Source organism: Artibeus jamaicensis, unplaced genomic scaffold (genome assembly GCF_021234435.1).
Source record: "Artibeus jamaicensis isolate MK-2021 breed Jamaican fruit bat unplaced genomic scaffold, CSHL_Jam_final contig_519, whole genome shotgun sequence".
Classification (NCBI taxonomy): domain Eukaryota; kingdom Metazoa; phylum Chordata; class Mammalia; order Chiroptera; family Phyllostomidae; genus Artibeus; species Artibeus jamaicensis.
The window spans coordinates 50724780-50751438 of NW_026521871.1; the positions used below are offsets into that span (position 1 = coordinate 50724780).

The 26659-nt window shown below is 48.5% G+C and overlaps 1 protein-coding gene across 4 annotated transcripts; it reads right to left on the reverse strand.

The window, feature by feature from the left end:
* On the reverse strand, nt 1-25519 carry SEC22C (SEC22 homolog C, vesicle trafficking protein). 4 transcript variants are annotated; one of them, XM_037148290.2, is made up of 7 exons: nt 25372-25519; nt 15452-15660; nt 12142-12305; nt 10790-10969; nt 8522-8640; nt 7090-7155; nt 1-4794 (listed from the first exon to the last, which is right to left on the reverse strand). In XM_037148290.2, exons 2-7 carry the CDS (start codon nt 15631-15633, stop codon nt 4594-4596), a joined length of 912 nt encoding a protein of 303 aa, XP_037004185.2. In that variant the 5' UTR covers nt 15634-15660; nt 25372-25519; the 3' UTR covers nt 1-4593. The 4 variants fall into 4 exon arrangements, with proteins under 4 accessions (XP_037004185.2, XP_037004184.2, XP_037004182.2 ...); XM_037148289.2 differs by having other exon boundaries at nt 25368-25518; XM_037148287.2 differs by lacking the exon at nt 25372-25519 and adding an exon at nt 25035-25201.
* Nucleotides 25520-26659: the final 1140 nt, after the last annotated feature.

The window sequence follows — 26659 nt, forward strand, 5'->3', positions numbered from 1 at the left end:
TTAATAAGCACCTTAGATTTATTTTCCTGCCCCCTCTGAAGCTACCGTGTTTAACATACATATACACAGTATATAAATGGCTACCCAACATTCTTCACGTACATTAACGTAACTTTAGGCTTCACTGCTGTGTGGAAGGAAGTTTGTTCAAAGGTACCCATCGTTTCCTCAAAATAGATCTTAGTTATGACACAAGAACAGTAAGACCCATGAACATACAGCACAGACAATGAGCACAAAAAGGAGTGTGTGAAGTGACTGCTAAATCAGCCTCAATCTTTATGCTCTTAGTAGAAAAGTCCATTAAACAAACAGAACCCTGGGCGTCATATGAGTAACTCATTAAATACGCCGTCTGAAGCAAGCCCCGGATCACACAGGCGTAGAGGTTAAAGAAGGTCCTCTGTTCAAAGCACGGATCAGAGGAACAGAATGGAGTTGGTAAACTCACCCTAAATAAAGGCGCTTGCAGCGGACAGCTCTGTCATCGGTACACACGGCCAGATGTTTCCATATCCGGCCATTCCCAGATTTTACTGACAGGCCGTTTCCACAGGTTCCCTGCCAGTAATGTTGCCCCAGCAACTGAAGTCTGACATCACTGCTCCCAGTGGGGAAAACTACAACGCTCCTCATTTGGGGACAGACCTCGAGGTTTGGTCCCTGGCTCCCTAGGACAGGCCTCAACCACGACCAGCAGAACCGGCCTCCCTGGACCCTGGAGGACTTGGTGCCAACAGACCCAGGGGCTCTGAGCCTGAAAGGCAGGAGGCAGGTCTGGGGGGGCAGGTTCTAGGGGACAGAATGAGGCCATTCACACTTCAGTACCATAAAATGCCCCTGTTTCAGAAGAGCCAGAAGACGCGGCGGTGCTGCCCTGCCTGAGGCGGAAGAACCTCTGCACTCAGCTCAACTTTGAGCTGGCGAACTCAAAGCCTTCCTCCCGCACACGCCCAGTGGGTTCACCCAGTGCTCTCCTCCACTGGGAGGTGTCTGTCCTCGGGGTAGCATGCCGGGGGAGCAGGCTGGTGTTGACACCACTTCCCAGATGAGGACACTGGGGCCCAGGGACAAAAACTTGTCCACTGTGGTGCAGGGCTGAGCATCAGAGCCAAGCCAGACCCTCCAGCCAGCTGACCAGCATGCTCCTTCCCCAGCCTCATCTCTCAAGGGCACATCTGCTCTCTCTCCCTCCACCATCAGCAACACTCATTGTGCACAAGTGGAGCTTCCCTGCACCAGGGCAGGGCTCATGGAGGAACGAAATTTACAATGGGCCAAAAGCACCAGAGCAGGGGTGCACACCCAGACACTGGTCCTTGGGCCTCGCCCATAGAACCGAGCAGGCAGCAGGCTCTCAGGAGACAACCTGTCCTGTGTGTTACAATACATGGCTGACTCCTTCATAGCCCTGGATGGAGGTACAGCCTGCAGTCCCCACTTGCCAAGGGGCAGCTGCTAGCTGTTGTCTTCCAACAGACAGCCCTCAGCTCAGCTCCCCCACGTCCCTGCTTCCCACACCCCCAAACCACCAGCCTGGCTGCCCACCAAAGTGCCGCTTCTCTCCGAGACCCGACCCCAGGAGTGTGCTGAGGCTCCTTGGGGCTCACAGGGAGGAGGCTGGGCCCTGGGGCAACCTGCTGCCCCTCTGGAGCTCCTGTACCCACCCAATCTGTCTAATTAAAGGTGGCTCTCCCGTCCCTGCAGAGCCCAGTGCCAGCCTCCGTGGCCAGGGCTGCAGTGTGGGGGGCACAGGCAGGGGAGACTTGGAGAACGGCATCCAGGCAAAGAGCGGGGAGCTCAAGGCGAGGTTGACAGAAATGATGATGACATGTTTTCACTTCAGCACTCCTCCAAACACCCTCTTCCCCACCTCTCAGAGATCTTTAAACTGCTGGCCTCGATTCACAACACCTGTCAACGGAGTTCCCAGTAACAGAAGTGTGAGCGTGGGGAGCCAGACCCGGGGTGAAGGCCACGCCCCTCCTGCTGCAGGCCGTGGGGCCTCCCGTACTGGGGGGACTCTCCCCACCCAGGAAAAAGACACCCAGGCACGGTCCTCTGCACGGTCAGGCTAGCCTGGGAGAAGACCAGACTCCCGGGCTTCCTTCCAGAGCTGCCCGGGGAGGGGACGCCCAGCTCTAGAGCACTGAGCACATTCCCGGCCTGATCCCGTCCATGGGGCATGACACGCTCTGATGCTCAGGGACTTGTCACTTGTAGTAGCAGAAGGCACTTCTGAGGTTTTGTTTATTTCATCTATTCCCAGATCTCGTCCTGTGCGGTGGGGTGGGCAGGCGGCACTGGACCGCTGGGAAAACAAAGGTGCCGGCACAGCCCTGCGTCCCTGGGGGAGTGAGAATAGCGCCCACGTGGGAATACGGCCACGTGCAGCCGGCTCTCTGGCATCGAGGATGACCCAGGAGGCCTCAGAACCCCAGGCCTGGACCGAGTAGACCCTGGGCCTGGGGTTTCCCTCGGATGAAATCTCCGGACCTTCTTTCTAGTCGGGAGTTTCTTCCTCCAGTGAAGTGAGCCTCAACGGCGCTCATGCGGCTACTCTTCTGGACTGCTTGTCTGGTGTCTCCTTCCCCTTTAACTTGCAAAAGTAAATCTCAGTGCCCAAGCAGATGTCAACTGATGAAGCCCACCATTCACCGAGTACGGATACCACGCCCGCAGGCAGCCTTCCCAGGAGGGGGTGTGCATCGAGCACCACCTGGACTGCCTACTGAATGTGGGCCACAGGCCCGGGCACCCAGAGCAGCTGAGGTCCAGGGCCACTCAGCAACACCGACGGCACACGGGCTCGAACAGAAAGCAAGTCGTCTGTAAGCTGTCCTGACCAACTTTTACAGCTTTTTTTGTGCTTCTGCCATAAAAGGGCGCGTCTCGCCTCCTGGGCTTCCCACTCTATTTTACCGTCTCTTCAAAGTTATCTCCCAGAAGGCCTGAACATTTCACTGGCTGGCTGTGCAGAAAATCACACAGATCCACACTCAATGGAGACACAACTGTGAAGCTTCCTTCTGAGGGTGTTGCCAATGGAACGTTCAGATCCAGATGTTTCATTTGATTAAAAATAAAACATTACAGGAAAATAAAATTACTCTGGCGACATTTCCCCAACAGTTCCCAGTCACATGAACTTGTTTTTCTTAAAGAGACAGCAAGGCAGCTCGGTCACAATGACCACCAGTGATAGCTAAGCCCAACTGCATGCCCCGAAACAGCAGTCTTGCCCTCCCCCTGTGCTCAGTGTCTCCTGCAATGGTCTAGAACCTTCACACACTATCAAAATAGCACTTTTTAATTTACCAAGACTACATAATTCAACCTGGAGCACTCCATGCCACTGCGGCTGAGCTATTCAGACCCCAGACTTCCACCAAGAGCGGTCCGAGGGCAAGAACCCGAACCGGCCCCCAAATGGTACTGGATAACCTAAGGGGTCTGAGTCACAGCCACGTTCTGGACAACGACGGTCAATCCATACTTTGACAATGACAGAAAGAAAAGTAACTTCTCAGAGCACAGGGTTAATTCTGTATTTATAAAGCCTTTAAAAAGTTAACACCTACTTTTAACTCTTGTTCACAAAAACTGAGGCCCTCGTTCTAATTCAGAGGACTGGGAAAAGGGTAGAGGGGCAGTTCAACTAGGGGGTCTTCTGGGACACAGGGCTGAGCATTCATCATCATCGCTGAAATGGCAGGCACTCGGCCACCATGTGCAAGGCTGATGACACCACCCTCTGCCATCTGTAAAGTTCCACCATGTGAGGCCGTGTGGCTCACCTGCTCCAGTTTGTGACCCCTGCGAGGAGTCCCAAAGTGCTCATTTCTGCTCATGCTTATCAGTGCACAATCCAGCAGCACTGGTTGCTCAATTAACTTGTAAAATATTCAGATATACCCTGTAGATAAATACGAAACATTTCCGTACCCACAGTCCCACCACTATAAAAGGTTACATATAAATTAAGTAAATTGAGCTTTCTTAACCATTTTATCAGCTTATGTCCATCTTTACCCTAAACAAAGACAAGTTCAGTTTATACTTAAAATATATTGAACTATTCTAAAGGTATTATATTGGACCTATGTTATCAAAAAGTTGTAAACAAAATTTATCTTGCTGATATCCATGAACCATATTTTTAAGTTTTTAATTCACCCTGTATCGACCCTCTGAAAAACTAACCAAGTCACATTTTAACTCGTATGGTTCCGCAGAGAGAACTGCCAATTACTAACACTAGTATCATTGAATCTAGTGGTTTATTGCATCATTCAATTTAAAAGACTGAAACAATCCCATTCTGACCTTCCAGTAACGCTCCCTGAACTGAGCCCCTGCACCCGCTGTCCGAGTAAAGCCTGCCGAACGGAGAGCCTGCGGTGGCGCCCAGCATGACGCCCGGCCTGGGCGCTGCACGACCTCACACCTCCAGCTGCACCTGCAGACGCCCCAAGTCTCGCCGTCAGTCCAGTTTGGTCAAAATGAACTCCGAGGATGGAAACCTGAGGTCAAGTTGAGAAGCCGAAAGGGAAACACAGGTGACCCTCACGCGACAGTCGAAGGATCCACGCCTCACACCCCACAGTCCAACTGCTTGTCCCGCAGCTGCCTCGTCAGTATCTGGTGTGAAGACAGAAAGGCCACTCCGACGTGGAAAAGGATCTGCCAGAGGTTCCGCAGCCCGTGCAGGTACATGTTGCCCAGGCAGATGAAGAGCAGCATCAGCGCCACCTTCGCCCTCCGGGCTGGGCTGTAGAACAGGTACAGATAGCACTGCAATGACAGCAGGGGGGGAGTCCCATCAGAGGCGGCAGACCGGCCACAGGTCAGATGCGCCTGCACTAGCTTATTACCGTGAGGCCGGGGCTCTCCGGGTGAGTTCCTGTTAACCACCAGATGAAAGTGAAGTTCGGAAGAGAGAAGAGACGGGAACAGACATCACAGGAGGAATTAGAACATTACACTCCTGAAGGAAGTTTAGGACCTACAGACAGCAGTGCCCGGGCTGCACGCTGTAGAGAAAGGACAGGTGGGCGTAGGGGGCAGGTGGTGAGGCCAGGGCGCCCTGGCAAGACCGACTGGCCCCCCAGTAAGTCAGGGGTCAGGGCAGGCCTCCCAGTAAGGCAGGCCGCCAGGGAGAGGAGCCGCGCCCTCAGTCCTTCGGCTTTCCGGAGCCACAACCACACGGGGGACTACGGTTCCTGAGTGCCCTCCCCTTGCACTCCGGAGCTGAGCCCGAGAAAGGGACGGTGACTGATACTTCCTGTAGGGCTACCATGTGGAAAAGAGGCCATCCTTGTTCTGCAAAAGGTAAAAACAGGTTTTCGGTTCTCTGTTTTTGGTCGTTTGTTTGTTTTGTTTTAAAAGCACATTCTCAAAACAGAGCAACCTGACGATGGCTCTGCTGCACAGGGAGGAGTGTGACCGCCACTGAAAGAGCTGACACGGGAGCACGCAGCTGAGGGCGGGCAGGGGGCAGGAGGTCCCCTGCAACGCAGCTGCCGCTGCTGGAGCCTCCCACTGGCAACGCCCAAGGCTCCAGAGATTCGTTTCTACAATGTGAGTCCATTTTCAATTTGGGGGTCGAAATGTCTTTTTTACACAATCATCTGATTCTTTTTTTTTTATATTTTATTTATTTGTTTATTTTTTAGAGAGAGGGGAAGGAAAGGAGAAAGAGGGAGAGAAACATTAGTGTGTGGTTGTCTCTCATGTGTCCCCCACTGGGGACCTGGCCTGCAACCCAGGCATGTGCCCTGACTGGGAATCGAACTAGCGACCCTTTGCTTCACAGGACCATGCTCAATCCACTGAGCTATGCCAGCCAGGGCTACAATCATCTAATTCTTAAAAACAAATCATTTTAGGATGTATGTGAGAGAGGAAGTACCCTAAGAACAAAAATATTAATTAAAAAAATTTTTTTAACTTAAGCATGAAGAGAAAGTGCTAAAATCCTAGCCCAGTGGCGGACAAGGAGAGAGAATTACAGTCAGGCTTTTACTAGAATTAACTCTGCCTATAGGAGATTCAAAACTCTTCACTCCACCTCACATATGCAGCTTGTCCAAAAATAACTAAATATGCAAAGCTCTCTAGTCAACATTACAATTTTTGTTTCGTTTCCCGAGGACAGAGTTGAGTCAGGTAGCATTACTATTAAAACCAGACCCTGACCAAGGGAGTTCCGTTGGTTGGGCATCGTCCTGGCTTGCGGGTTCGGTCCTCAGTTGGGGCGTGTACAAGAGGCAACTGATTGATGTTTCTCTCCCTCTCTTTCTCTCTCCCTTTCTCTGTCTCTAAGAATAAATAAAATCTTAAAGAAACAACAGAAAAATTTTTTTTGCTTAGTCCTGCATTTTAAAAACACATATGCATACAAAGACATGACTTCTGTAGAAGGACGTTTCTTTTTTTTATCCTCACCCAAGGACATTTTCCATCATTAGAGAGAGAAGGAGGTGGGGGGGCAAGAGAGACAGAAAGGAAAAGAAACATCACTGTGAAAGAGAAACATCAATTGGTTGCCTTGTTACACGTGTCCCGACTGGGAATTGAACTTGCAACCTGGGTGCACGCCCTGATCAGGAATCAAACTCTTGATCATTCGGTCTATGGGACAAGGCTCCAACCAACTGAGCCACGGCAGCCAGGGCCGCAGAAGGACACTCCTGTACTTGGATCGTCCACCACGAAGCAGGAGGCAAGACCCTGCCTCGTTCTGGTCAGACCCAACCCAATCCCCACTGCAATCTCATCCCTCCCTTTCTGGGGGTCAAGTCCAAATCCCTGGATTCTGTCTGCCACTCTGAAAGGCCCTGTGGCCCAGAACAACTGGCTTTTCCTTGCTGAGCCCAAAGCCCTTTTTCTGTTAGATGAGAGGACTGGGCAGGACTGGGCCGGGTGGGCCTAGGTCCTTCCACGGAGCCTGGCACTGTCTGTGATTTGATCCAAGGCCTTGGTGGAACAAAAACAGAACCTAGGAAACTTGTTGATGGTTTTCCCACAGAAGAACTAAATAAGGCCATGGGTTTACCCCATGCCCCCAAATACCAACACTTCACCCACCTGGAAAATGCAGGCTACAAAAGGAATAAGAAAAGCCAGAATGTTTCCAATCTCCTGGTGAGCGACCTAGAACAAACAGGAACACAGAACAGGAGTATGTAGATGAGACACTGCGTGACATGAAGCGCGTCACTCCCCGCCTTGCCGGAGTGGCTGACAGCACACGGTCCTGCCTGGGGGAGACACACGTCCCTGGTTAGGTCTCAGAACAGGGGCTGACAGGCCATGGATTTCAGTGACCCGGATGCACCATGCACCCTCATGTCCCCACACGTCTGTGCTCAGCCCTTGACCTGAAACGCACCCCCCAAACCCCACCGCCTCTCAAAATCTTACTTATCTGTCAACACCAGGTTTTCCCTACTTCCTCCCATTCCCAGGCACTGCCACCTCCTTAATTACGTCACCATATTCTGCTTCGTGTCCCCAAGGCAGGAACTATGTCTTAACTATCTTGCTGGCCGGGAATGGTTCTAGTGTGTGAGACATTGGTAACGAACAGGTTGTGAGTCATCACAAACTGGAGTGGGAACCATGCCACACGTGGGCAAGGACGGGGAGTGGGACGGGCAGTCACCGTTCCCATGGCTCAGGCCGGCTGCCAGTGCCCCAAGGCCGACACCGCCACACTTCAGACGTGAACTACCGGGGCATGGATGAGCACCCTGGCTCTACCTTTATTCATTTACTTTTAAGATTTCATTTTATTTCTTTTTACAGAGGGGAAAGGCGGGAGACAGAGAGGGAGAGAAACATCAATGTGTGGTTGCCTCTCACATGCCCCCTACTGGGGACCTGGCCTGCAACCCAAGCATGTGCCCTGATTGGGCATCAAACCAGTGACCATCTGGTTCACAGGCTGGCACTCAATCCACGAGCCTGCATGGCTCTATCTTTAAAAGTAATCTATCTGTTGAGGCTCATACTTTTTTAAAGTGTTTGAAACACTTCAAAATGAAGAAAACAGTATTTCAAAACGGTGATATAAAAAAGTGGTTTCAGAGGAGGAGGCTGGAAAGACAACTTCCTAGCGACGTTTTTGACAAGCACACACAGAATTGGTATCTGCATCCTATAAATCAGACCCTGAGACAACTTTTCGCCAGGGACAAAGAGCCCGGACTTTTGCCCTGAGTGAACGACCCGGCCCCTGCAGCGACCCCTAGGGCCCCACGGGCCCAGGGGCGGCCAGGCTTCCTTGTACCGAGCTGTCCGTCTCTCACCTGCATCCTGGGGGCCCCTTGGCTCCTTAGAAAAACAAATACAAAAGCACACATTTCACATTTGTTCAACTTACTACAAAGAATAAAATCAGAAATGAAATTTTTATTTGAATTTTTAAAACTTTGTGCATAATCATCTCATGAATAAAACGTGTCCCCGTCAGTTCCCCCGCCACGCCCTTCACTTCGAAGTGTGAAGAAAAGGCTACCTGCAGAGAGTGTTCCGCCAGGTGGACTCCGCGCACGAGGTTCAGAGCGGCGCACATGATGTTGAGGACCAGGGAGAGGACGCCCAGGGCCGTCACGGGTTCCATTCGGAAATTTGGAGCTTCACAGTGAGAAAAAAAAGGTGTCTAGTGAAAATAATTTCTATGTGAAAGAAAAATAAACAAAGACATTAACTAGACCTGCAGCGATGACAGGTTTTGCTAAACACACATGTTAATTTAAAAAACAGCTGTCGTTACAGGGGGAAAGGCAAGAAATGAAGGACAGAACGGATCTGGGAACCCAAGGTACGTTCCTTCCAGAAAGAGGCCCTTGTCTAGCAAGCACAGGTTTTCCAGCGTTTAATTTCCCTTCTGTTTAGAGCAATGGTTCTCAGCCAGGGGCAGTACAGCCCTCAATGGATGTGTGGCAATGTCCCGAGACATTCTGGGTTGTCACGATGGGGGGACAGGGTGTGACTGGCACCTGCTGGGTGAGAGGCCATGAAGGCTTCTAAACATCCTACCTTGCACAAGACAGCCCTCACAACAAAAAGTTATCCATCCAGCACAAAATGTGACTGGGCTCGAGAAATCCCAATTTAGAGCAAGCTATGGCCTTCTGTGTAAATCAGTCATCAATTTCCGGAAGCATGTCCATCACACACATCAGCCCTCAGCCTGTACAGCGCTCCCCTCTTTCTGTGACAAGGACGATATGCAGTGTCAGCATGCTTTCACAGTAATTCCTGCAAGTGTAATTTTTATAATTCTAACACAATTGGGAAGAGGAGGGAAACATTGATTATTTAAGCCACAAGCTGTTTCTGGAACTCTAAAAGGAACAAATGATCATTCTCTCCTTCAAGGTAACTGCTGGAGTCGACTCAGGCTCACAAAATTAAAGGGTGTCCCGCCCATTCTCGAGCTCTGCTCTTTCTAAATCATCCTTTCTTGTCCTTACGTTTCCCCCCACACACGTACACACACGCATACACACAAATATCTAGCCACAACCCCACTGGTGCCTATTGTTAGTGTGTTAGAGTTTCCACTGAACAAGTTCAAGTTCCTGTTAGAAAGAACATGCTACCTGTAACGACTCTAGCCTCGGGACAATAGGGTGAGTCAAACCAGAGGAAAATGTCCTAGAAAGGTAGGCCAGGTGACACTTTCCGGATTTGCTCCTCTCGTCTGGGCGAGTGAAAACAGAACACACAAAGTTACCCCGTCTTCAGATGCAGCGAAGGAGAAGCACAGGGTCCGACTGCCCGGCCTTTCCCTTCTGCAAAAGTCAGGTTCATTCCCGACATAAACTACAACTTACTGATTGGCGTGAGAGCCCATCCAGGAATTTATTGGTTGAAACATTAAATTAAAACACAAAGTTAAGCCAAAAGCATGACATATAGAATTTTGAACATTTAAGCAGTTTAGTATGAAAGAATTAAAATAATTAGGTTGTTATAGTATACACCTCTTTGTTGCACAGCAAAATTCAGCTCTACACCACCACAAAATTCTAACAGTGTAAATACCCACTTCGATTAAAATTGGGTTAATTGTAATTGTAAACAAGAAGTGCCAACAACAACCAGGCTTCGTCACATGCTAGACCTGCGTGGCCAACGCCAGACTAAGGCACAGAATGCCGGGGTGTTGCGGTCACACTCACGAACACCTCACTCTCCAGATAGGGACTGGCTGCCCGCTGGGGTGGAGGGATGTCGCCAGGCCTCAGAGAGAGCCAGGTGACAGTACTGGAGGCCCTGGCTCTGGCCCTACCCACACTCGTCCCCATAGCTCTCCCCTCCCTCCATCAAGGAGGGCAGGGGGCTCTCAAGGGAGATTTGCAGTGTGTCAGTAAGTGGTGAGATAAGGGTTCACTGTCCGAGGAGAAGAGACAGAGAGAAAGCAGAGAGATAAAGACGATGTACAAATCCGTGCAAGGGCTTCCAACAAAACAGAATGAATATCCTTTACATGTAAACCTCTAGACCTCCCCCTGGTTAAGAAAACAATCTTCCAGGTCACTCTTCTCCTGAATTTCATTATAAGAGTCACCTCCCCTCAGACCAATTCACTGTCATAATGGTCAAGTTTTTTATCACAGCTGCCTGGACACAACATCAGTCCATATTTCTCCCCACATATCTTATACACGCCCCCCGCAAAAAAAACCCACCCTCCTAATAAAAGAAACCAATGTCCCTTTGAAATACATAACGTCCCCTCATCTTCATTGGCGTCAGAGAACAGCAGGCCACTCACCAGGCTCCGAACACATCTGTGCGTGACCGTTCATCACCCCGTTGGCCGCGTCCGTGTCCTCCAGGGTGAGGACTGTCGGCGGCTGGAACTCCAGCTCCTCCTGAACCTTTTCTAAGCTGCTCCTCATCTGAGTGGAGCTCGCACAGTTAAAATGCCACTTCACTTTCTGAATGACGCTGTCTGCAAAGAGAGAGCAGCCCAAGTGGGCATTTCATCACAACGGATGTTGTAAGACAGTATGTGCAAAATGAACTCCACATTTCCAAGCGAACGAAGTCAGGAGTGTCAGGCTATACCTGAAGGTCGACTGATGACTACATGTCATTACCAGCCTCACCAATCTGTCCCAAGAGAGCAGATAAGATGCGACAGGCCATCCACAGAGAAGGCAGCAACCTGTTCCTGGACCTCAGCAACGAGGGAGTCGGGGGACCAGGACTCGATTCTCAGCTTAGCCACTTGCGAGAGTATAGTCCCAAGCAACTCACAGAGTATTTTTTCTTATCTTAGAAAATGGGACAGGACAGGTACTCTGGACCGGATTTTCTCAAGTAGCATAAAATTACCAATCAACACGAATATGTTGTGCGAACTGGGATTATATCGTTGAAAAGTATTAGTATTAATTCTTTTATTTATGCTAGTATCAATTTATGCCAAGTACTAATAAGTATCTGAAGCAAAGTTTCATACATAATTCTAATACCAGGGTACATTTCCTCATATTCCACTTTTTTTTTCAAAAAAAGGTTTTTTAAATTTATTTTTAGAGAGGGGAGGAGAGGGGAAAAAAGAGAGGGAGAGAAACATCCATGGGTGGCTGCCTCTCACACGCCCCTAATGGGGACCTGGCCTGCAACCCGGGCGTGGGCCCTGACCGGGGATCCAACCAGAGACCCTTGTTTACAGGCTGGTGCTCAGTCCACTGGGCCACACCACCAGGGCTCATACTCCACTCTGAACCAGTCACAGGCAAACATGATGCTCAAACGGTCTATCAGATCAAGCACACCGCTTTAGAGGGAAGGCACATGCAGAGATGAGGGGGGAGAAGAACTCGGCCGCTAGTTACATATCAAGTGTAACCCCAGCCTGCTGGCCCCTGCTCCCAAGGGCTGTGGCACACAGGTTCCCCGTGCCTCTGCCCTGCCCCCAGGCTCTGGAGGGACGACAGACCAGAGTGTTAGACCTTGAGGCTGCCAGGCCTCTTGCGCCGCTGTGAAATCTCATGACACACGGCTGCTCCCCAGGGGTACTTGACTGCACCTCCAATGACTTTCCTTGACAGTCAAAGTGAAGGCTAAGCTACCGAGCTACACATGCCAACAGCGAAGCAAAAGAGGGTTACGAACCGAATTCGAGGAAGGTGTACGGCCTGGAGGCGAGGCCGACCCGCGTGGCGTCGCAGGAAGCTGTGAACTCCCACCACAAGGTCTCCAGGAAGCAGAAGGCCATGGCTGCGGGACACTGGCGGGAACAGATCGCCATGCAGGCCACATCCCCTGACGAAGAAAAGCTGCAACAAGAGGGCGACATCTGCATTACCAGAGACAGGCCCACGGGTCCCATCCCACACCCAGACACAGCATCGCCTCGGCTCTCAAGACTCGCTCGGCCTGGAACAGCCCTGGAGCTGTTTGCTGTACACGCTGTGTCCCAGACAGACCTGACCACGGTCAGGTCCATGCCTGGGATGCTGCCTTCCTCACACTTCCTCCAAAACACACAGCGGGACTTGCCATTGCCCATGTGCGATCACCTACTCATTCACGCAACAGGACGCATGGTCCATTAGAGGCGAGCAGCCTCAGACGTCCCTGCCTCCCAGAGGAAAATGTTTTTCTTTTCCCATCTACGCCAAAAGATTTTCTGACGTTAAATCACACCGGCGTCCTGAAACGAAGCTTACTCCTTTCAGACTGCCACGCCGCCACTTCAAGTGCTGGGGGCTCCGGTCCCCCTGCCTGTGGTGCCCACTGACTGCCACTCATTGTGGACTGTCTCCTCCAGGGTTCTGTCATCTGTGCTGAGGGTCCCTGTGCAGCCTGTTCTCTCCCTCGAGGCCTGACGTCGGGCACACTTCTTGCAAGGCTTCCGCATGTGCCTTGGCTTGTGACTCCGCCAGCACCAGCAGTCTGGAGCCAACACTGACGTGTGACCCTGGGCTTGGGGTTCCTGGGCCACGGGGAGCACAGAGTACACGCTCAAACTCCAATCCGACACCAGGCACGGCAGCAGGGTTTCAGCTTCTTTGGTGAGATTTTATTTGCCCTTCCCTTTCAAAGCCAAACAGAGATGTGTTCCCTGGTACTGGTGGGCTGGCTATTTCTCACCTACCATGGCCCCGGGGCTGTAGCCTGAGGAGAGCCCTACCTTGCTGCTTGGGTCTTGCTCCCACACCTCACTCCACATGAGCTCGAAGGCCTCTCCCTTCACGGGTGCTGACATGCAAACCCCGAGTTCACTGCGACACAGCTCACAAACTTACCACCCTTGACATTCTGTTCCCACCTCATTTTTGGAACTTTGAGATTTCTTTCTTTCAAGCTCAGCTTCACATTTTTTAAAAACTTTCATAAATATTTACACACATTTCTGGGTATTTCTGGCAGGAGGGATTTTAGGTTATACTGATCTACCACCTTTTTGTAAGTCTCTATACAAAACATGTTTTTGCTTTTTAAAAAAGGATGACCTCCTCCTTCTATAAGGAAGTGCCCGGCAGGGCCTAAGTCTCTCTAGGAGAGAGGTGTTTCTATTGGAAAGATGACCCCCTACTTGTGGGCTGAACTGTGTCCTCCAAAAAGATAGCTGAAGTCCTGACTCCTAGCACCAGTGAATGTAACCTTATTTGGAAACAGTCTTTGCAGATGGACTCAAGATACAATGAGGCCATAATGGATCAGGGTGGGCCTCCGACCAGTGACTGGTGTGAAGGTTGGCCACGGAGGCAGAAGGAAGCAGCCCACCTAACCAAGGGGGCAGCGACTGGAGTAATGATTCGGTAAGACTCAGAATGACAGGGACTGCTGGCAGCCGCCACCAGGTGGCAGAGAGAGCACGGCCCAGCTGGCACGCTGATTTCAGATTCCGCCTCCAGAACGTGAGAATCGATTGCTGTTGTCTCAGGGCAGTTTATGGTGACCTGACATGGCAGCCCCTGGAAAACAGTTCAGTTCCTTAAACCACAAAATGAGCTTATGGCACGGCTCACCTGTACGGAAACAAGTCTGTTTGCTCTGTGAAAATGGCGAAACTAAATCCAAAATAAGAATGAGTAGAACATTTTATACTCCATTTTTAAAAAAACCTGAAGTCCCCAGAATTTCATTTGAAGTCACAGGCTTTTTTTTCTTAACTGAGAAGAGTTTTCCCACTTGAGGTTCCGCACACAGTTCCCAGGAATGCTGGGTTATCACTGCATCCATCACGAAGACGGTGGCCGGCACCCAGAGAAAGGGGTCACCAACGCCGGCCGACGCAGCCCAGAGTTTGCTCCTGGGCACCCACAGCCCACGCCGCAGGGTGACAGCTGCATGAGCCTGCTGTCTGGCACCCCCTCCCGGACCGTCCCTTCTCACCTGACTCAGCCACGGAGCCTGGAGTCAGGCCTGGGCTTTCCCTTTTGTTTTTCTGATTAGGAGACTGAGTTGCCCTAAAAGGATCCCACCTTACCAGGTAAACCAAACACTTACTACTTAAGGGGAGCAAAAGGGACTTGGTAAGTGAAGAAGGCTACATGCTAGAAAACAATGAGGTAAAATCCGTGACTAAGCCACTTTGATATTTTAAAACCTGCCTTGCCCGGATACCTCCGTAGAATGGCTTTGTGCTCTAAGCCCTGGAATAAGAAAGGAGAACACACACAAAGGAGGATCGGGCCTTGGCGCCCAGTTGCTGGCACTCAAATGCTGGTGCTGCCACTTCCTAACAGCGTAACCCTTAGGCAAGCCACTTGACCTCCGTCCTCCTCTGCAAAACCGCTGTGTCTCTACTGGCGACCTCGTAAGCCCCAGAAAGCACTCATAATACTAGTGCCTGGCCCAGAGAAAACACTCAATGATACTGGCGGTTATCACTGCGATGGCTGTGACCCCCGATTCCTGCTTCCACTGGGGCACTTCCCACTCCATCGTATTTAGTTCTGTGTCTCCTGTTCCTTCATTCGACTTTCAAGTTCCTTGAGAAGAGGAACCTACGTGTGCTCATTTTTCATGGCCCTGCTCCTGACATGTAATTAAAATTTTGTAATATAATTTATTTAAGTGGAAAAAAAATTAAAGCAAAACCTGAAGGCAAGAACTGTAAGTCTTTTTTTATTTTCATAGATTTCTCCCTCTCCTTTTCCTCCCCGCCACCCCCCGCCCCGCACCTTTTTTCCACCGCTGCACCTAGTGCAGAAAAACCAAAGGCACGAAAGCTGGTCAAAGCTGGGTCTCCCGATGCAACGCTCACAGATGTGCCACCAACACAGGCAGCAGCGGGAGCAGCTACGCTGCGAGTCCCCTCGACTCTGCTGTAAAGACACATGGCCTCCAACCACGGACTGACCTCAGGCCTACTTTCAACGCACCATGTGATGAGCGTAATGTTACCTCAACATACGGTTAGAAGTACCCTGGACTTGGCTGATGTTCTGGAAAAGTGAGCATGCTTGCTTACTGTATGCTGAAGTCACGTCCTTGCGCAGAACCTCGGCCTGGGTACTGGGCCAGCCGCAAGGCCAAAGTCTTGAGCCGTCTCCTGGATTCCAGGAACTCCTGGGTGTGGTAAAAGTCAGTGGAGGCCGAGAGGGGCAGTCCATCCCTCACCCTTACCACGCAGGCAAAGAGGATCATGGACATGGTCCACAAGAGAAGTCATGAGGACACCTGAGGGAAGCAAGGTCACCTTGTTACTAAGGACCGGGTGACGGTGCCAGAGACACCCTGCCCTCAAAACACGCGGTTTCACCCTCACCCCCACTGTAACTGCAAATGTTGCTTCTACTGTCATTTCCCTGCCCTCTATGGCTATGCCACTCCCAACCTTCCCCTTCATTAACCCTTCTGTCTCTTCTGCGCTTGCAGTCCTCCTTTCCGGACTTCGACCAACCAGGATGAGGCAGAAAGGAAGGGAGAAGCCAGGGAGCAGGGCCGGAGGGCTCAGGAGCAACAGCCATGATGGTGGGCAGCAGGGAACGGGCAGCAAGATGACCCCAAAGGGCCAGGGCGTAGCTGACGCTGAAGCAGCAGGAATGGAGTCCAGTGACCTGTGCGTTTCAGGTCACCCAGGGAGGCAGGTGCTGAGCAGTTTAGCTGCCATACCCTCACCCCAGAGGAGGGATTCTGAGCACCTAACCTAAAGCAGGAAGGTAGCAAGGACAGCAGAGGGCAAAATGGAACTGAGAGAGTATAGTGTGTCCTCCTGAATTTCTGCAAATTTCTGATACAAAGCCAGTCTTCAAAATGATGACTGAGCTCCTACAGATGGTTAAAGTAATTTGGCAGATTAAATGACGGAAAGATACTAAATATTTGGCCCTGATATGTGAGCACCATTAAGAAACAAAGGGAAACAGATTCAGAGCCCTCATGTGCCTTTGGCAAACCAGAACAAGGTACTCCTCTGTGTAGAAGCAGCCTGGACCAGTTCTGCCAGCAGAGCCCAGCTGGGCTGTAGCCCCAGCTGTTAACTCTGCAGGTGCTTGCACAGGGCGAGACACCACGTGCGCACATGGCCGCCCTGCAAGCAGGGATTAGTGAGCTGGCCATTAGAGCTTTGGCGGGTCTGCCCGCGCACCACACATCCCGCCTCACAGATCCTGTTCACCAGCTCCTCTACTGGACGGGATGCTGATGGGCTCCTATGCTGGTGGGCTTTCCCTCCAGAGGACTCTGTGGGTGTAACCTCAGTTCACATCTCAGTTCCCGTGAGCCGGAGGAAAGGGGAGCCCTCAGGATGCACCCTGCTCTCGTCACCTCTGTGCATTCTTTGCCTACACCCTGCCACTCTTCTAGTCTCCCCACATCCGAGGCCACATCGAGGCCTGTCTCCAGTCCACCCTCACCATGAGGCCGTCCCAGACCTGCCCAGCTGGAAGGACCTCTCCCTCCTCTTCTTCTCTAGTTTACTGATTGGCCATTTCCACCACCTAAGTGTAAGTAAGTTCTAACAATAAAGACCACATTGGGAATGGATGAATGAATGATATCCCCATTTTACATATGTAGAAGCTGCCTTGGTATAAAAACACGGAGGGGAAAAAGAAAAATCTACCAGCCAACAGATCCTACACAGTCCATTTGTCTTATCCCCCAACACTGAGGAGGAAACACGTGAGACTCCCCAGCAACATACACCCACACCACTGTCCCCACACCACTGTCCCCCCACCATCAGCAGGGCCAGCCCAACTGCTAGATGAGTCTGCGGTCTATCCCCCTGCTGCCTGGCCAGCGCTGAGACCTCAAGGATCAGAAAGAGCATCAGGGGATAGATGGATGGAGGTTAATGACATTATCCTCTCTACTTCTGTGAATGTTTGAAATATTTCACTTAGAAAAAAAATTTTCAAGTTATAATGCACAAAACCCTGAAAGAGATGGGGGAGACTACAAGGTCAGCCTGAGACTAGGGTTTAGGGTCTAAACCAGAACTTCAACTTGCCTACTACCTTGAGAACAGTGTTCATCAGTAAGAGCCATTCCGCAATGCAAGCAGGGAAGTGTTCAAGAACACTTATAATAAAGATGTGTCTAAGAACAGTGCTTGCTTTAAAAACAAATACAACGAATGATGAGATGCCAAGATGAGAGACAGGACAGAAACACACCAAGGCAAAAGAAGAAAGAGTTTTGGAAGCTGAGTAAACTGTAAGTTCTCCCAAGGGAAAACGATATGCATTTACTCCAACTGTCAACCCCAGAATATCCTCTCCGGTGCTATCTTTGTGGGGCATCAACAACATGCCACGTATCTCGTTGAGCCAATGAAAGGGAAAGTCTCCTTCCCAAGGGAGAGTAATCATAAAAAGCAGCTCCACCACTCTCTAGAGAACCGAGAAGTCTACCCAGCCTCTACTTCTCCCATTTTATCCTTTGGTGATCGAACCTGCTTCTCCTCAAACAACAGAATTTGAAATAAATAAAAACTGGTTTTCAGTCCTTACCGGCCTGGCTCAGTCAGTTGGGCATCATCTCACATAGCAAAGGGTCGCTGGTTTGATCCCTGGTCAGGGCACATGCCCGGGGGGTGTGGGTTCAGTCCCTGGTCAAGGCGTGTACAAGAGGCAATCCTACTGCCCTGGATGTTGTGGCTTGGTGGATTGACTACTGGCCTGCAAATCAAAGGGTCGCTGGTTGAATTCCCAGCCAGGGCACATGCCTGGGTTGCAGGATGGGTCCCCAGGTGGGGACACGTGAGAGGCAACCATATTATCAATGTTTCTTTCCCTCTCTTTCTCCCTCCCCTCCCCTCTCTCTAAAAATAAATACATAACATCTTTAAAAAATAATAGGAGATTTAAATAAGATCAAGAGTCTCATAACACAATGCCCAAAATGTCCATATTTCGATAGGAAATCTCAACTTGAATAAGAAGAGACAACCAACTGGTGCCGACACCAATGTGACCCAGATGACAGCGTTATCTGGGGCTTTAAAGCACCCATCACAAAAATACTTCAATAAGCGGTAATAAACACACTTGAAACCAATAAAAAATGAAAAGAAATAGAAAATATAAAGAACCAAACAGAAGTTTTAGAATTTAAAAAAACACGCTGCCATTTTGTGGGGGTTTTGTCGCAGTGGTTAGAGAGAGAAGACAGCGGTTTGGCTTCATCTCTCGGCTGAAGGTCCTCTGCCTCTGCAGAGGTGCAGCATTCCAGAAGAAGTCACCGTCCTGGTTAGGGTGGCAGAGGAAGCTGGGGACGGGAAAACTACAGGGGAAGCCGCAAAGGGAAGAGGAGACCCCATGGCGGTAGCAAGAGAACAGACGCTGCGAACCACACCACCAGTTTAAAGAACCTGACTGGTACATGGAACTAGAAGCATTTTAATGCTAATAGTTTTCATGAGTCATTACTAGCTTATGTAGTTTTCAACTGTTGGATTACTTTATAATTCAGTGAACAGATATTGAGAAATTACTGAATGCCTGTTACAGGCTGGACACTACAGAAGTGCCAAGGCTGCGGCCGTGAATAAATGGAGTCCCCATGTGTGTCTCTGGGAGCGGTGGGAACAGTGAGGTCCTGGCTGCCAGCGACGTAGGGAGGTAAGACACAGAAATTAATAGTGATGACTAAACACTGAACTTGTATGTAGGAGGGAGACAGGTGTGTTAGGGTGCTCCTTTCGAGTTCCATGATGAGAGATAAGGAGGGGCAGGGAGAGGACAACTGCAGATGAGAAAGAGCGCGTGTACTGTTCGGGTGTGTTGCAGCGCACCGGGAACTAGTCATGTGTGCTGTGTTCTACAGGCTATTTTTGTAGACAAGCCAGTGGATACTTCGGGATTTTTAGGAGCATGGTTATTATGAAAACCATTCCTTTGCACAGGTAGTAGCCAGTAATTTAGGAAAGGGCCTCAGTAAAAGTTTCCAATAACAACACCACCATAGAAGTGAATTAAGAAAAAACATTTGGTGAATGAGCTTAACAGCAGAATGGAGGGGATGGAAGAACGAATCTGTAAACGTGAATACAGAACATAGAAATTTCCTAATGTGAAAAATCTGAGAGGAACTTAGATTTTGAAATACCGTAGAGAGCTTCGCAGACCGTGGGACATAACCAACCATCTGACATTCATTTCACTGGATTCTTGCACCACAGGGGAAAGCAGGCGGGACTGAAAAAGTATTCAAAGAAACAATGTCTGGAAACTTCCCGAATTTGGCAAACGACATAAACCACCAAAATCAAAAAGCAGAATAAATCCCAGGAAGGATGAACCCAAAGAAACCCATGCCCACATCTCTGATAGTCAAACTTTGGGAAACTAGACAGTGAGGGACAAGAAATAACACGTCACATCTGGGGGAACACCGGTCACAGGATGGCACATTTCTCACAGAAATTGTGGAAGCCAAAAGAATGCACATTCTTCTGGTGCTGAAATAAAAGAACTGCCGGCCCAGAACTCTATGTGTTCAGCAAAAATTTCTCTCAAGAGCGAAGGGAAAATTAAAATAGACTCTGGTGAAAGGACACTAAAAGAAGGCATTTCCAGCGCATCTGCTGTGAGAGGATGACGAACAGAAGTTCTCTAAACTGGGGACTTCAGCAAGATTGAACACACAATCAACAATCAACATACAAAAAGCAACTGTATTTTTACACACTAGCGATGAACGTGTAGAAACAAAAATAAAGTATCGTTTACAATCATTCAAAAAGTGATATCAGTAAAGGTATAATTTTTTTTAGATTTACTACTTAGGTGTGACTCTAACAAAACCTGCACAGGCCTCGTATGCTGAAAACCGCAAAACATCGCTTAAAGAAATCAGAGAAGTCCTAAATACAGAGATATACCATGTTCATGGATTGCAAAACTCAACCCAGCAAAGATGTTAATTCTCCCCCAAATTGATACATAGGTTTAATACAATTCTTATAAAAAATATCAACAAGAGAGTTTGTGGATATAGATAAAATTATTACATAGCTACTGTAATCAAGATTGTGTGGTACTGGCAGAGGAATGGACACAGAGATCAATGGAACAGAATAGAAAATACAGAAGTACATGCACCTACACACACAGCCAAATGATTTTTGACAAAGGTGCACAAGCAATTCATCGGAGGAAGGATAGTCTTTTCAACAAATGGTGCTGGAGCAATGGATATCTACAGCAAATAAAAAAAAAGGAACCTTGACCTGACCTCACACATCACATAAATATTAACTCAAAATGTGTCACAAGTTTAAGTATAAAAAAGCAAAACTACAAAAGTGGAAGAAAATGTAAGAGAAGATCTTCAGAACCTGGGGAAGACTTCTTAGACACGACACTGAAAGCACCATCCATAAAAGAAAAATCAGCAAATTGCATGTCACCAAAATTCAGAATTTTGCTTTGCAAAGGCCCATGTGAAGAGGACGAGAAGAGAAGCCAGAGCCTGGGAGAAAACTATCTGTAAACCATACATCTGATCACGCGTGCTAGACAGTATCTGAATTTATAAAGAACTCTCGAAACTCGACACACAAAAAAACAATCCAGTCAGAAATGCACAAAGTCCATGAATGAATACTTCGCCAAAGAGGACACACAGGCAGCAAATGAGCACATGAAAAGATGTTCAGCATCACTAGCTATTAACGGGAATGCAACTTAAGATCGCGATAAGAAAATACTGCATAACTATCAAATGCTGACAAGCATGCAGAAACTGGATCTCTCGCACATTTCTAGTAGGACTGGAAAGTGGCACAGTCACTCTAGAAAAGTTTGACAGTTTCTTCTGAAACTAAACATGCAATTACCAAATGATTAATCACACTCCTGGACATTTATCCCAGAGAAATAGAAATTTATGTCCACACAAAGACCTGTGTACAAGTATTCGTAACAGCCAAAAACTGGGAACTAAAATGTCCTACAAATAATGAATGGTTAAACAAAGCACAGTACATTCATACCATGTAATACTACTTAGCCGCATAAAAGAATAAACTGTTGGAACACAGAACAACTTCGATGGATCTCAAGAGCACTGAGTTGAGTAAAAAAAAAAAAGTCAATTTCAAAGGTCACATATACATGAATTCTTTTATGTAACATTGTGAAAATGAGAAAATTACAGTGATTGGTGGTTGCCAAGGGTATGGGCGGTGGGGAGGTGGGGAGTGGGTGTGACCATAAAGGGACAGCGAGAGGAAAACTGCTGAGGTGACAGAATAGTTCTTCTGTGTCTTGATTGTGATGGTGGTCACAGGAATTTGGATCTGAGAGAGCTATGCACACCCTCGCCCTGGCCGGGTGACTCGTCTGGTTAGAGAGTTGTTCACAGATGCCAAGGTCGCCTGTTAGATCCTCAGGCACAGCACGTACAGGAAGCAACCAATGAGTGCACAGATGAGAGACACAGCAAACCCATGTTTCTCTCTCACACTTGCTAGCTCTAAAAATCAATAAAAAATAACTACGCACACTTTATATTAATGTTAACTTCCTGGATCTGAAATTATACTATAGTTTATAAAATGTTCTATCTTTCCAACTTCTTGTGACTAAAATTACTTGTATTTTTAAACACTGATAAAAAAGAGTATTAACTTGCCGTTATACCACTTAAATTATGCTCAGACTTTTTATGTTCAAATGTCATTTTTCAATGTCTCTACTAGAAGAATAACTTTTTTCTTAAACTAATTAACTAATTAACTGTAGTTCTGATGATTTATGCATGAACACTGGAATGTGTGTTTATAGTGAGCAGCTGCATAACTACATAACATTCTCAGTCAGGAAGGTACTATTACCTCTGGGCTCATTAACATAAAAGCTGCTTTCAGGTAACTAGCATTTGGTTTTAAACAGGAAAACTGCATGAGTCTGGGAAATCATGCCACAGTACAGAAAAATATATTGTCAATTACACAAGGACAAAAGTGGCCTCAGAGTGCCACACAGAAACACAGGTCTGTCTTCCAGGTCTTAACAGCTCCTTTGATGGGCCAGTGGACCTTGAACCTAACACCATGCCTACTACGTATTAGGAAGCCCTCAATAAAAACTGCTAAGCCAATGAATGAATGACCCAAGAGGCTGCCTTATTTCTTCTCACTGAAACAAGAAATGTGGTTTGCAGATCTTGCCATATTCTGACCTATTCAGGGTGGGGCAAGTAGGTTTACAGTTGTTCATGTGGAAGATTATACAATAATATATAATAATAATCCAAGAATAAACTCTACATTTCTAGTAGTTACAACTGTAAATCTACTTTTGCCCACCCTGCATTTTGAACATTTTCCCACAATCAATCTCTAATTGGAGAAAAAAAATAGAAAGAGGTGTACATTGGAAGCAACCTAGGTGCCCATCAGTAAACGAATGGATCAAAAAATTGTGGTACATATACACAATGGAATTCTATGCAGCAGAGAGAAAGAAGGAGCTACTACCTTTTGCAGCAACATGGATGGAACTGGAAAGCATTATGCTGAGTGAAATAGGCCAGGCATTGAAGGACAAATACCATATGATCTCACCTTTGACAGGAAGCTAAAGAATAAAACAAACAAGCAAACAGAACAAAAACAAAGACGCTGAAATAGAGAACAAGTGGGCAGCGACCAGAGGGGAGAGGGAAGGGAACTTAAGGGGAAAAAGGGGGAGGGATTTTGAGGAACAAGTATGAAAGACACAGAGATGAGGACTGGGGGGGGGGAATGGGAGGGAAGGGGGAGACCGGGCAGGGGGGTGGGGTGGGATGGGAGAAATAGATTAAAAAAAAATGTACTTGAAAAGTAACTAAATAAAATTTATATTAAAAAAAAAGAATGAGTAATCTAACAAAAAAAAAAGAAAGAGGTGTACATATATGGAATTTCTTAAAAGCAGAAAGTGGAACTGTAATCAAATATACGGCACCCGAAGTATTACTAGGTGTGATTAAAATATTAATCTGCCTCCCATTTCCCAAATCCTCTTCTCAGCTCTATTTATAAACTGCTCATGAAATAGATGACCCCTATTCTACCAGCAAAGACTTTGTGCCTAGCTGGAGGCCATCCTTCTTCCCATTGTTTTTTCCTCTCTCCTTTACTCTTAGAACTTCTCCCAAATCCTTTCCCCATACACTCCTCCTCCCTCCCTCCAAGAGAGAAAGAAAAGGGGAGACAAACACAATATTAAATGACCAGGCCTTGCAAAACAGTAATTTAAACAAGTTTCATTTGGCACACAAATATTCAAACACAAGTTTTCACCATAAGGTATACTGCCCACTCCTCATGAACATAATACAGAAGAAAAATGTGAACCCTTATCGGATTCACCGTCAGCTACAGGACTTAAGGCCTGCAGACCACACAGGCTCCTCCTTCCAGTTTGCTTGGGGATAGTTTGGGGAGGAGGGTAGAAGTCAACTGTCATTTGTTAAGAGCTAAGATTAAGGAACTGAACTTGATAGCAACTAATATCATACCCCAGGCATTGTGCTAGAAACTTTTACACTGATAATGTTATTCAATGTTTCTCAAATCCAGTACTTAGTACTACAGCTACTCTATTTCTCTAAAATAATGCCTTCTCTTAGGGTGTTGACACTGAAAACTAATTAGAGACCTGTTAATATGTGATACCCTAGGAGACGAGGCAGTTACAAGTGCTCTTTACTCACTGTATTACTTTGACAAAGTCAGTTTTCCTCTGTCAGTCCCCTTTCAGAGGCAGTTGACCTCTGCAGCTCTTTGAAGAATAAAAAACTTTGGGACCCCAAAGTGTCCTCTGTGTATAAACATAAACACTATAACATCATCATCTAAGATGTGTTTTCCAGAGCAAACGCTATTAGGTCCATTTTAATCCTGTTTAGCAATATTAAATTGTTTTCGATTATTTACATTTTCATTTCGCTAAAATTCTTTGTCAGGATTAATTCCTTTCTTTGTCAAATTTAATGAACACTCATCCTACCCAACGGTCTGACCATGTAAGAGATTTCACCAATTCTTTTCTTCACTGGTAATATCTTCTGTGGCTTTCATTTATTTCACCCTGATTTTTCCCCAGAGTACTTTATCCTTCTGGCTCTGCAGGTCTAGACGTCAGCTTACAATGGACCCAAAGTACACACCCCCTCCTACACCTGCTGCTCAGAAAAGCTGGTCTAGCGCATCCAGTATGTGGTAAACCAAGTCTCATAATACCGGCACGCTAAGGAAAGTTTGCTATTAAAACTAATCAATACTCTGATGTGAGCTTCGTGGATAATTAAGGAAATCATCGCCCGCTCTCTTTTGGACACACCCCGTCTCCTCCCACAGGAAGCAGCGCTCCACGCGCATCCATCAGCAGGAGGTTCCTGCAGGTGCGCGCCTGGGATTGTCCCGGAGTCTGGGGAGCAGCGGGCTGGATAAAACGAAACCGGTGATTCCCGGAAGCCCCAAGAAGCGCGACCGGGCTAGGCTGAGCTGCGAGAGGGGCGGGCCCGGAACCGCCTCTACTTCTAGGCCCGCCCTGCGCCACACCCGACCCCGCCTGCTCTCAGCTAACGGGACGCCTCCGCCCGCCAGCCCTCACCTTGCCCCGACAGCGGCCTCCGGCAGTCAGCGGGCTCCCTCCGCTCCGCCGAGCCACCTGCCGCCCCCTCCGCAATTTTAGCTCACAGGGAGGACCCGGCCCAGGTCACTGGCCGCCCGGGTGCAGGTAGGCGATAGTGCGCGTGCGCAAGTTTTCAACCTCCATTCGCTGCTGCTAAGTAACACCCGCACCCGACGCGACCAATCCTGGCGCGGCTCCTCCGAGGGGCCCGGCAGCGTCTGGAAGGATGTGGTTCTTAAAGGGCTGCGACCCTAAAACGGAGGGGGCGTGACTAGACTCGCACCGCCCAACTTCCCGTTTCCCGGCTCTCACCCACGTGGGTTTAAGGTCCAAGTCTGTAATTCCCACGTCGCGAGGTTCGAGGAGGCTTCGCGGTCTAAGCTCGATTCTTGCAGGAGTAGCAGACAGGACTGACGTGCGTCAGGCACGGAGGCAAGGAGGTTCAGCGTGAAGGCGCGACACGCCCCGGGCGTGGGTTCCGACGTCCGTGCCACTGGTTGGGAGGACCGAGATAGGCAAACCAAAGAGCACAGCCTCCTGCCAGCCTGGATGAGGTGCCAAAGTCTAGGGACACACCCCAGTCTGGGTCGGAGACACAGGAATGGCCAGCTGAAGGGAGATTGGGAAGCAGAGTTCATCCATTTATGCTTTCAACAAATTTTGAGCACCTGCTGCGTGCCAGGCACTATGCCAGCCAGGGACTGTGGATGTAGTGAGGAACTCTGACACTAACAACTATGTTAAGAGAGGTCGGCAGAGGGCATCCATCAAACAATTACACAGCCCGTGTTTAAATACACACTGATATATGTGCACTTCAGAGAGGACCTTCTGTCCTGCACTTTGCTCCTGATGGTTCCTCCTCTATTCACTGTTTTCTGTAGAAGCTCTGGGAGCTTTCCACGGGGACGGAGCCTGTTTGGGGAATAACAGTACAGACCTGGGAACCAGGAAACCCTGAGTCCGGGTCCAGCTTAGGCATGTTGCCCCACTTCTCTCACAGGGTTTGCCTCTCTGTGAAATGGGATGAAAGTTGCTTCCTCACAAGGTTGAATAAAAGGACTGTGGAGGAAAATCCCAGCAAAAGCCTGCTCTGGATCTGAGCCTTCACTCAAGGAAATGAAGCTCTATGAGGCGGAACTGCCCCCAGACCTCTTTTGAGGAGCAAAGGCTTCCCGGATCTCCCACCCAAATGATGTGACTGCGCTCACTCTGTGCTGCAGGGAAAACCAACCTAGTTCCTCTGCCCACTGTAGATGGGTTGGACAAACTCGAAGACAGCCCCTTCAGAGTTTTACTTTTTGCCAACAGTAACTACGTGGCTCGGGAGCGTAGGCCAGCCTTCTCCCTGTATCTTGTAGCAAACCACTTTTACAGAATTGTGCGTAGGCAGTGTAGAATAGTGGTAAAGTGTGTGAGGATTCTGAATCCAGGCTGCCTGCGTTTACATACTGGCTTTGCCCTGAGTAGCTATGAGAACTTCAGCACGTTAGTTACAGTTTCTCATCTGTAAAATGGAGAAAATAATGGTGCTTTTTACCTAGTAAACCTAATAAAGCATTATTATTGCCCAAAGGAAAAACAGGCATTGAGGTGAGTTTCTC